Genomic DNA, 13,013 nt, shown 5'->3' on the forward strand with positions numbered 1-13,013 from the left:
TAATTTTTTACGATTTATTCTGAACTGAAAATGATATAACATTTCCTTAAAGGGGGATTATGGAATATTAGATAAAGGGCTGAAAGTTCTCGCTAAAATAGTTAAAAAAATAGAACATGCTGAAAATTTCAGTCAAATTGCTTCACTCTGAATCAAGATATTAGCGATTGAATTTTAGGCCTAAAGAAAGACCTGCAATAGGCAGATTTAGCTCTTGAATAATGTATGTTTAAGAAAACAAAATGAGAATATCAATGGTTTGGATTCAATCAGATTAAAAAGAGGCCTACTAAAGATTTTACCCAACACCTGTAAATGGTGCTAACTTTATTTTGTCCGCATACAGGATGCTGAATGTTGCAAAAGTTTCAATTTATTATATCTTTATAAATACTAAACGTACTTGAACCATTTTTTGACCGATATTCCTTTTATAGATTCAACTTTCACAATATTGTAGTCTGCAAGTCATTCAATCTGATTAAAATACATATCTGTATTTCGTTCCGTTTTTTTGTTATACTTTCAATGGCCTCTACTACATGAAGATCTGACCGGTTGTAGTGGAAGGTCATGTCAGAGGTCATAAGAGCTTTTTTTGACCTTATGACATCAGACATTTGATTCACCAATCAGTGTTGATGTTTTTAATGAGTTACCCACAGTTCCGTGTACCTCAAGCCAAAAACATGCCGTAACAGATCGTTTCATTGGCTAATCCCTCAAATCATCCAGAATGCGGGTTACATAACTATAAAAAACGAAACGAAATAGGATCTGTGTTTTAATCAGATGGCAAGTGATTCACATGACGATCTGAGACGTAAAAATAATTTTAATATCTCTGATATTATTAATAAAATTCATATTTTTTGATTTTATGCAAATAACAACAACAAACAAATTTTCACCTTTGATTTTAAGCTATGATAAATTCATTAAAATAGAAAAAACACCAACAGTAGTGTATACAATATACAACTAATTAACATGTTAATTTATGCGCATATGTAAAAAGGTCTTAAAATATTTTGATGCTTGATATTATCCCTGAATATGCAAATAAAATACAAAATATTCTAAGTTTCCTTTTTTTATCCTAAAATATATCATAGTTATATTAGTGATCGGTTTTAAATAGAGACTGGTCCGTCACCCAGAAAATCAATTTCATCCCTAAAACTAATTTTTAGCTGGAATTTTTGTTTGTGTTGTTTTGATTTTTCTAGAAGCCAGGCCCATTTCTATTTATATAAAATATTGATATTTGAAATAATATTAAAGAGTAATTCATAGGAATAGAATACATGTAAGGATGAAGAACACATATAGTTTGTGATAATTTAAAAATATTGCGTACATCTTGTAAAACTAAATTCACACATAAAATAAAGAAACATGAATTAAAAATGTGTTTATATAATTTGTAAATGATAAAAATAACAAATGTTTTAGATTCCACATATAAAAAAAGTCAATAAAAATACTTGTTAAGATATACAGTAATCATGGGGGTACCATTGATCTATTCTACCCCCTCTCCTGGATAAAATGAAAAAAAAAAGAAGATTAATTGAAGATTCTAACGTAGAAATCCTGAGAATTCATTATTAAAGCTTTAAAAATTTGTGGATTTCTGTAATAAATAAACAAACATTTAGTTAAACTGAAAGAAAGCATAAACCAGTATCCAACATATACAATATAAGGTATATTAAGAAATAAATGTATTAATAACAGAAATAATAATTGGTGCCAGGGTCAAATATTTTTAAAAACTAGCAGGATGGTTTATGAACATAAATCAATTTCTAATTATTTTTCTTTTCAAGTATAAAGATCAATTATTTTTTTCCTCAGAAGTAAAAATTTTAAAAAGAGAATAACATCACTAAGAAATCTGTTAAAATATAAAATAAAGATATCAAAAATTACATTGGCAAGAAAAAGAAATGGTAGACAAAAGATTTTAAGTTCAGCATAATTCTTATATTCTATTTCAAATGAATTTCTAACTACCGATCTTGCCTAGTTTTTGCATAAAATACTAATTATGAAATATATTTTAAATGCCTATATTAAAACTTGGTGGTTAGTGAAATAAAGAAAATAACTGTATTTCAACAAAAGATTTTGTTCAAATATACCTAACTTAAATATAAATGTATTATAGGGCTTCACCATAGCACTCACTGCTCTAGGGGTCCATTTACTATATCAGCATTATAGAGATATATATAGCAACCACAAGTAGGCCTGGAAATAGATCACCTGTCACATATATTGTCAGACAACAATACAGATTTTGTCAGACACAATCCTTCCAGTACCTGTCATTTCATCCTGTGCCAATTCATAAATTTTTTGATACTTATACATGTAATATATGTCTGACATAAAGTTAAAAAATTTCAGTAGTGCCTGACATTTTGTCGGTTACCGTATATCCAGGCCTGCAACCATGATATGGTCCCTGTGTTATATGGAAACCCATCTTATAGCCTGCAACCAAGATGATCTCTGTGTTACATTGAAACCCATCTAATAGCATTATAGAAAAGCCCTAGCTTAATAATTAATCATTTAAAACCAAACCCTCTAATTAACAACTCTAACAATTAAAAATTTGGTGATTATAATTTTTTTTAAAGGTATCGTGATATAATAATTATAAATGCAATATACATGTTAATACCATGTAATAATAGAACCATGAACCATATTTATAAATGTAATAATATACTCAATGATATATCTACAAATGTAATACTTAAATCATATTATGCTCTGTATTCATCTAATAACAATCACAGGACGACTAACATTGTATTACACATGAGTTAAGTCTTATTTTGAGAGCTTCATCAGTGTCACAATCGAATCCAAGAGATTGGAAAATCTAATAACGACCAATATTATCAAAGTGGAGATTAAAATTTAATTTATTTTTAAGATAAAGAACCCAACCCATGTTGAAAAGTTACAAAATGTTCATATTTTCGAGGCCCCTTATTATCGGAAAGGGTGTAATATTATCCATAATTTACCCTTCAAAAATTTGGTGTTAAGGAAAGATAAACTAGAATTTTCAAGTTTAATACATGTATCAGTGAGATATTAGAACTTTGTCTTTCAAAATTGTGAACGAGAATAACTGTATTGCAATAAGGTGGTCACCCAAAATGATAGAAGCCAATTCCCATCTTCCTCTTCCAAAAGTGTGAAGGGGAATAACTCTATATGGTCATCAGCAATATCTACTGAAAATATATTTGACCTTTTCCCATTAATTCCGAACTTGATCTTCCAAAAGTGTGAAGGAGAATAAATCTATATGGTATAGTCGCCCGTAACGATTATAATAAAAAAAGCTATAGACTTTTTCCAAATGTTCCCATGTTAACTGCTTTAATAAGATTCTATTAATCTTCTGGAAATATGGTGAATTTTATTTTATATTATGTACAAATTTCAAGACTCCTTCTCTTTTTATTTGAACCAAATCTAAATCCCATCTTTAAATTGACTCCACCAAATAATATCTTTGAAGTGTAAAATATTTCATTATGTCAAAGCCAAGGTCTGTCCGATAATCAGGAACAAAAAAAATACCCAAGAACTCAAAGAAAGAACATTTGTCTTTAAAGGTCGTTTTTAACTCTTCAAACCATATCAGACTTAGGATTTTAAAGAGAACAAAGCTCGTGATCAAAGGTTTCCTCCTCTTCTAAATTAGATGGATGAATGGGAATCGGAATTGAAAAAGGTGAGAAACAACAACCACTGCAGATAGAATTACAAAGACATTGCCTCAAAGGCGAATATTTTTGTCCGAGGTGCACGCGACGTAGGCTGTGTTTGTCATCATTTAAGGGTTGAAATAAGTTGCGCCATACTTTACTTAAAGTACACTATTAACAGCTTTATGTCTAAGCTTGGTAAAGAATGTTTTACTCTCAACTAAATGAATACAGTAGTCTGGGGATTAAATATCTAAACCTCTAGATACGATAAGTATGGAGCGTATTATTGAAAGTCAATACAGATCTAGGTATTGAACCAACAGCTGAAGATATAGATCTATATATGAACAGCCTACAAATTTGACATATAGGGCATTAACACAAATACTTAAATATGTTCAGTTGAGAAATAATGAAGGCTTATAAATCAAATAATTACATTTTGTTGGAGTTCTAAGTCAGTGTGCCCTGGAGGATTATTCATACTTGTTGCTCCAAGATACCTTTTAACCTTTGTATTACATGTGGGAGAAATGGGTTTTAATTTCTCGTCTACACAACACCGGTCAATTTGTGACTAACATGTATATATTTTCTCATTGATCATGTGGTCAATGCGGGGGGAGCAGCAATATTTCTCCACCCACCTGTCATTAAATTCAAACTGTCAGTGTTTTATTTTTATTTTATGAGCATGTAGTTGACATGTTATTTTTTCAGTACCTATCCAACAGTGGTCCTTTAAAACCATGTTGCTCATGGTCTCTTAAAGAGAGAGAGAGAAATGGGGTTAACGTCATTTTGGTACCAACACACGGTTCATTTTTATTTCAATAATTCGCTTGCTCGGAGGGGTCTTTAGCAGTGGGAGGAAACCGGAGGTCTCTTAAAGACAGGTAACCTCAAAATTTTAATTCACTGAACATTAAATCATATTTTGAAAAAATAAATGAATGTATAAATTCTATAGAGACTTAACAACCTTTAAATTTAAAAGAAAAGAAACAAAAATGCAAAATTGTACTAATTGTAAAGCACAGGCCTCATGTACATGCACAAAATAATGATGCCTTATTAAAATCAATATCTATACAATATATGTCTGGACGTAAAGGTATACTTCCTCCATATTAGGTTTACTTAACGCAAATAGCACTTCAACACAAATCTGTGGTTTAAAAATATATAATAACAGTCTTTATCCACCACCATTTTCTATTTCACAATTATATACAAGCCTGGAAATAAAATGTTGATCATTGACAAAATCTCCTGTGATTCAGTCTAGCACAAATTTGTCTCTTTTGTGGCCTTATAGCCTGTTTTTCCATGTACATATTTTCACACACGTTTTCGCTGGTTACATTGAAATGGTCCAAATACTTTTGCATTAGAGCGGCTTTTTCATCGGCGAAAACGTGCGCAAATGCTGTGAAAACACATACATGGAAAACAGGCCCTAATCAGAGTCTTTCACTTCAAAAATTTGCCAACCAGTCAATTTTTGATGTTTTTTGTTTACCTCGGATCAGCAAGATATATTTGGTTCAGTGAATTTGACAATTTTTAGCATTATCCCGATTTTTCTTATATTTTTTGAAGTATTTTTACATCAAAACTCTAAATCAAACTCTATATTTTGCATTTTAAGGTAAAATTTGAAGATTTTAAACTTTACTCACAGGTGAGTTCTCCGACTGGTCAATTTTCCCGTGAAACTCTTTCAAGACTGGTAAATATGAATAAAAACAAAAACCCTGGGTTAAAGAATACTTTAGCGCATGTCCGCAAAAAAAAAAAAATTAGAATGTCAGATAAAAATTTTGTCAGGAAGGACCAACAACTAAGGTCCATTTTCCGTGTATACGTTTCCGCGCATGTTTTCGTTCGGTTACATGGAAACAGTCACATTACATTTGCATTAGATCGACTTTTTCTCTGGCAAAAATGTGCATGGAAACACAGCAAAAACTAGTCTAAAAAGCTTATTTCCAGGCTTGAAAATTTGGCAGTTTCTGTTGGTTGTTTCTAAATCCTCTATATCATATCTACATTATTATTCAAAGGTAGCTCATATATATCTGTATGTATATCCACAGAATTCACAGAATGGGTGCACAAAGCTTCTATTAGTCTTACTAATAAATTCACACAAGTCTGGGAGGGAAAAATTACATTTTACACTTCCCAAAATGTCTCTGTCACAAGAAACAAAAATATATCTCCATTAACATATATTCGTCTAGCAGCTTCAATTCCTTATTTTCTATTTACAGCAGTTTTTCTATTCATTTTACTCAATAAAAACAACAAACAGCCAAAATTCCAACATGGCTGCCATAACCGTCTGCTAGAGGTTAACAGGAAGTGAAACTTTTTCTGTGCCTTGGCTGTATGTCACGCTGGTGCTATTATTTGAACGATTAGATTTTCCCGATTTACTACTGGTGGGCGTGTACGATCGTTGATGGGATTGATGAGACTGATGGGAAGAGTATGTACTTCCTTGTGGCACGTATTGTTCCTTAGCATACGCTGAATAAACTGATCCATGTGGTGTGGGGTAAACTGGCTGCATTGGATAATATCCTTGATGTGTATAACCATGGTTACTAAATGGTCCGCCTGTTCTTGGTCCTGAAAAATATTTTGGGTGAGTTAGAAATTTCAGACGGTCAACAATTGATATACAGGTAATAAAAGATGTGTTTCACAACGACAAAACAAAAGGAACCAAAAGATTATAAATAATTGTCCTGAAAAAAAAAAAGTCCATAACTGAATCTATTTAAGATGTCACTTGTCACCCAATCAGACCTATCTGATATGTTGTACAGAGGGACATCTCCATTCACGTCATCTTTCGCTATGTCGCAAGCCTTCCCCTTCTCATGTTAAGTTGACAAATCAGAAAAGCAAAAAATAGTAATAACTAAGAAACAAAATGTCCAACTTTTTGCTCCATTCGGGATAATGAAGACAGACCGGGCTAATGAAGATGGTTCCGGGAATGAAACAGGTCAAATATATCTGGAACATGGATGTGATATGGTTAAATTCTTGTAGTGTAAATGGTATCCGTTCTGAGAACAGAACCCTTATCACGGCCACGCGCCCACGTGTAAACACAACTATTGGTTTGAAGACTATTATAGTCTACACTTTCTTTGGGTTTTTATTTACAGCTTTACTTTACTTACAGAGGATGAAAGTTGCTCTCCTAACATCACAGCCAATATGATAATTTGCTACTTATAAGGACGAAATGATTTGTATTTTGGGTAGAGCGAGGTTGAAACTAGTTCAATTCTAGTTAGTCAGTAAAATTTAGAGAATCTTCAATGGCTTGATTTCTCTTTAAAGCCATTTAAAATCTTGTTAAAAAGATGTCAAAGATCCAAGATGAAAGAATAATGATGAGAATTGTGAAATGGCAGTTACTAAAAAAGACCATGAATATTTTTAAACTACCGGTATAACAATTCTTTTGGCACACTCAAGATATCAGATGATTATAGGGCATTTATTACAAATAGTAGTTGTCAGAAAGCACCATATTGCTGAGTTCTCAATCAAACTTTTTATGGTTGTGCGATAGTCCAGTGGTAGAGCATAGCGTAGGACTGGCAACTGTGAGGCAAATGGGAGTCGTAATGAGGAGTTCAATTCCCTTTGGTGCAAGGAAACCATAGACCCATGGCCCACGCTTCTGTGGTGGATTCTATATGAAAGCTCTCCAGGTATTTCATTATTTTCAGGCGTGTCAAACAAGCTGTGAATAAATAAATAAATGAAATGAAATAGGGTTTAACGTCCTACTGTTCTGCTCCTAAACTGGGCTAATGAAGACGGGCATACGCCATACAGTGTGCTATGAAGGAAATTTTGCCCGCGCAGCGGCACTATGGCCTACACTTATATCGAATTCCAACTGCCAAGGGATCTTTTACATGCATGCCAATGTATACACGGGACCTTGGTCCTAAAAAAATAAATAAATAAGTAAATAAATGTAAATGTAAGCCCATACCTTGTACATTGTTAGGGGCTGGCGTACTGCCATTAGCTACAACAGTTGTGGCTGTCGTTGTCACACCTGAATCTGGTCTTTTCTTACACAAGGTCTTACGACAGCAACAGACCAACGCTACAATACACGCTATTACTATTACAATACTACCAACGGTGATCGCAATGGAAGCTGTCACGCCAAGAGACAGGAATCGACTTAACAAACCATTATCTGAAAATATAAATTGGACATAAATTACATAAAGAAATACAATACTCGTCAAAACAATACATCGGCCATTTTGAGACTAACATATGGTCATTTTTATTTCTATGGCTACGTGTGCAATGTGTAGGTAGGATAGAATTTTGCCTGGCTATCGTCGTTTCTGTCTATTCTTCAAATTCCAGCTACGTGCATGCGAATGTGTAAACAGGTGGACCTGGGTCTTTTGTCCCATCCAAATTACTAGTCACATCTCAGCATTAAACCTGTTCTGTGTTATAAGAGAACTGATCATTAAGTATGTTCGGTGTAATAAGACATCTGAGCATTAAGCATATACCCATCAATTCCATCCTGTACAACATGAAATATGTTTTGTATTCGTAATTTTTTTTTAGCAGTATGTTAATATTTGACATAACATCAGTTGATGTTTCACTCTGATTTTTCATCATTTTCCTTAGGATGTCAGTGATCCAAAATAAACCAACCAAGTAATCCAGCCTGCGACAGTAAAACCCACCACTGACCAAGAGTTACAAATGTAACCACGCTTAACAATAGAAACAATCTGATTAAAACACAGATCCTAAATTACGTTTTACTTGTCTTTGCTACACTAGTTTGTGGTTTGTGTGAGGGATTAGCCAATCAAGCGGTCTGTTGCAGCGAGCTCTTGGCGTAGACATTCGCAGCAAAACAAAGCAAAAGTTGTATTTCCAAATACCCACTAGAAACATCAACACCGATTGGTTAATCAAATGTCTGATGTCATAGGGTCAAAAGCCACTTGTATGGTTAATCAAATATCTGACATCATAGGGTCAAAAGCCGTGTGTATTACTCCTGACACAACCTACCACTACAACCGGTCAGATCTTCATGCAGTGGAGGCCATCGAGGGTATAAAAAAAATGAAACGAAATATAGATTTGTATTTCAATCAGATTGCAAAAGAAACAAAAGCAATATGAAATGAAGTATTAATAATATACTTAAAGATTATACAATATAACCAGAATAAACACCATGATGAATGTAATACATTATTGTATTTTTGTACTCTGTGAACTAACTGAAGGTACAATAATAAGATTAGGCTTGCCTTCCACTTTTAAAACCATTTTATTGATAAAGAAATGTTGAAACAGATTTTATTGGCAAAAAATAGATTTTATTAGCAAAAAAAATAACCCACTGCTAAATCAAGAGTACAATTTTTCCTGACACGAAAATCAATATGTTCGCTCCTTGTGGAAAAACTTCTTATGTTGGCCAGCATTGTATTAATTTTACTTGTGGTACAGGTCCAACTAGTCAGATCAAACGCTCAAAGTTAGGCAAAAAATATTTCAGTTGAAATATTGGATAGCGAACATCAAAGAATCTGTCGCTTTATGTGAAATTGAGTTGGATGTGAGGGGAGAATAAGGAGGGAGAAATCTGCTCTATCGATAAACATACTAGTCTGTAAATTAATCCGCTAAATCGAAATCGTCAATATAACCTCGCCGACTTCTCTGGGCTTTGTTACATCTTTGTGATACTTTGTCCGACAGTGGCCCCCTCTTTTATCGTCTTCAATGTTTAATAATTACTTTTTTCGCCTATGATCTCGTTGTTTTGCTACGTCGTAACACGGTAAATATTAGAAGGTTAATTGTCCCTCAAGATATTTACAAACATTTCAAGTCATTCGTGATTTCTTTTAAAACTAGATTGTCATACATGTGACCAAATATATAAGACAGACAAAAATAGGGTATTATTTTGATAAGAATAGGCTTTGTATTCACTTCTTCAAACAAAACCTGTTATATTGAGAATATCTAACAATCTGAATAAAGGTTAATGTTATACAATTACTACTTCTATATGTGAAGATGGTTTTTTTTCCAAATGTGATACACAAACGACAGATTTATGGAGAGAGAAAGAGAGAAATGGGGTTTAACGTGCACTGACTCAAACTAGGTCATTTTGGGACTAACACATGGTTAAATTTTATTTCAATAATTCGCTTGCGCATGGGTTTCTTTAGCAGTGGGAGGAAACTGGAGGACTCGGAGAAAACCCATCAGGTTGGACAGGCGACCCTACTCTTTATCACGTAAAACCGGGGAATCAAAACCACACCAGTTGACTCAATGACAGACCTTATGATACAGCGCGCATGTGTTAACCATTCGGTCATCCAACCCCCCTCATATTAAAAAGAGCTGAGGTCCTGAAACCAACCGCTGGCGACAGTGCGGACTGTCTTGTATTCTCTGAAGGACAAATACGGAGAGATAAGAAAATCAAACAACTGTGTGATATCAGGTCAATGAGAAACAATTTGTCAGAAACACACCAACATTCATCATTTATCATCAAAGAAACAAAAGTCATTTTCATTTGCAGATGTAATAACCTTGTCCCTCAAAATCAAAGTGAAATATAAATTAACCAATGTCAATGGCAAGTAAATGATCTATTTTGATACATTGTTATTTGATTGTTTTATATGAGCTAACAACTGATTCACGTGTTTTGATTGTTTTATATGGCTAACATCTGATTCACATGTATTTCTATAGCGGGATCACGGTGGCTAAGTGGGTAAGACGCTGGCTCGCTAGGATGGAGGTCGGGTGTTTAATCCCTGCATTGGTCGAGAAAGTTCATCCAGATTTTCTGACGTGGTTCCCCCTTGTCAGTGATGCCTGACAAGGACAGCTGTCTAGTCATTTGGATGGGATGATAAACCGAGGTCCCGTGTACACATTGGTGTGCACGTAAAAGATCCCTTGACAGTTGGAATTCGATGTAAGAGTAGGCCGTAGTGCCGCTGTCCGGCTAAAATTTCCCTCATAGCACACTGTATGTGGTATGCCCGTCTTCATTAGCCCAGTTCAGAGCAGAACAGTAGGACGCTAAACCTCATTTCATTTCATTTCTATTTCTATAGTTATGTCTGTAATAGGGAGCCACAGTGGATCAATGAGTAAGGCATCGGCAGTAACCTGGAGGCTCCAGGTTCTTGTCCGTAATGTGAGGAAGAAGGATCTTTCTTGCACAATAATCACTTCTATAATTGTTCTCATTTCTTTAATCCATGGGGGTTCCAAAGCTTTCCCCTTCATCAATAATGCAAGCCATGGTGAGTAAGGCGCTGGCTCGCTAACCTGGATGTCCTGGGTTCTTGTCTTGTTTGAATAATTTTTCTTACTAAGCAATCAATTGTCTCTATAATTATTTCTCTTTCCTTAAGACATGGGATCAAGGCAATCAGCCACGGTGGCTCAGTGGGTATGGAACCCGAAGGTACCTATCATGCAAAATCCTCATTTGGTGAAAGATCTTTTAGTTTTGCTGCTTTTAAACTATGGAATAAATTACCTTCTGAGGTTAAAGATTCCCCTTCCTTGCCTGTTTTTAAGAAAAAGTTAAAGACCCACCTTTTTAAAAATCATTTTAATTGTTAAATGCTTAAATGTTTTCAGAGTTTACTTTTTATTATTGCATACCATATTTTATTTTATTTTTAGTTTCTATATATATATATATATATTTTTTATCATATACTTTTATCATAATGTAATAGCGCCATAGAGCAACAAAATATTGGATTATAGGCTCTCTATAAATAAATTATTATTATTATATTATATATTACATGTACGGGGTTCATTCACAGTGTTACACTCGTGATTTGCCAGCCCATTCTCCTTCTTGTCAGTGATGCACAACTGAGGAACTAAGATTCTATTAGTTTAGATAGGACAAACAACAAAGGTTCACTGGAGCACTTGCTAGCAGGACTGAGGAACTGGGATGCAAAAGCTTCTATTCGTTTAGATGGGACGAACAATGGCGGTCCACTGGAGTACTTGCTAGCATGCATGTAAAAGTACCCTCAACAGTTCAATGAGAGAGAGAGAGAAATGGGGTTTAACGTTCACTCTAACCATTCAGCCATCCAACACCCCCCCCCCAACAGTTCAATGAAGATGAATCAAAGATGCTGCTGTCCCAGTAAAATTCACCATCATATGCCCATCTCCATTAACCCAGTTAGTGCACAAAAGTAGGAAGTTAAACCCCAGTCTTAATTCCAACGGGGGGTTGGATGGCTGAATGGTTAGCACGTGCACGCTGTACCATAAAGTCTGTCATTGAGTCAACTGGCGTGGTTTCGATTCCCCGGTTGTACGTGACAAGCGAATTCTTGAAATAAAATTAAACCATGTTAGTCCCGAAATGACCTAGTTTGTGTCGAGTGGACGTTAAACCCCATTTCTCTCTCTCTCTCTCTCTCTCTCTCTTAATTCCAACAATCCTTTGGACAAACAAAACAGTAAATATCTATTCAACTTGCATACATTTAAAAATTTTAAACAGCAGACAGAAACCAAGGAATCAGGATGAAAAACTCATAAAATTAATTCAAAAAAATTAATTTGACCAAACCTCATAAAAACGTTTAAAATCAGACAATGACGATTAATACAGATTTGAATTAAAAAAAAATGAATCAACGAAACTAGGAAATTAAATTCAGTTTTATTCAACTCATCTCTATAAAGTTTTTTTGTTGAAATGTTATAAATTCTCGAGAAATTCTATGACTGTAAATTATTTACTCGTTTCATCTCATCAGATAAAATTCTCCAATATTAATCTCAGCAAGAGAATTTTTTTTCTGATTTTTTTTTCGACCACAAATTTGCATCTTTACTTGAGTACAACTAAAGCAATGATTAGATGCCGGGATCAAACCAAGCGTCAAAATGACTGGTTAACTGTGATGGAATTAAGCTGGAACATGACAATGCATTCAAAATTTGTCGACTGCACTAACGTCGTGTTGATTCTATTTCTAATGAGACAAAACAATCACAACCAACTTCGTGTAAAGGCATCATTTTCGTCAACAAGATATCCCTGATGTTCTCCAAACTAGAAAACCGAACTCGCGTTAAATTAAATGAAATATAAATGAACCAAGAGATTGGTAAAGTCTTTTGTTCGTAAAGAAAATAGTAATTGCT

General features: G+C 34.1%; 1 protein-coding gene across 1 annotated transcript in view; it reads right to left on the reverse strand.

Moving 5' to 3' along the window:
• Positions 1–2,457: 2,457 nt before the first annotated feature.
• LOC126816865 (uncharacterized) overlaps positions 2,458–13,013 on the reverse strand; it is a 116,027-nt gene continuing 105,471 nt past the window's right edge. The window contains exons 6-7 of the mRNA XM_050543655.2: positions 7,774–7,986; positions 2,458–6,380 (exon numbers count right to left, since the gene is read on the reverse strand). Of these exons, the coding sequence (XP_050399612.2) occupies positions 6,094–6,380; positions 7,774–7,986 (500 nt within the window). The 3' untranslated portion in view covers positions 2,458–6,093. The remainder of the gene's footprint in view (positions 6,381–7,773; positions 7,987–13,013) is intronic.

Source organism: Patella vulgata, chromosome 3, assembly GCF_932274485.2.
Source record: "Patella vulgata chromosome 3, xgPatVulg1.2, whole genome shotgun sequence".
Lineage (NCBI taxonomy): Eukaryota > Metazoa > Mollusca > Gastropoda > Patellidae > Patella > Patella vulgata.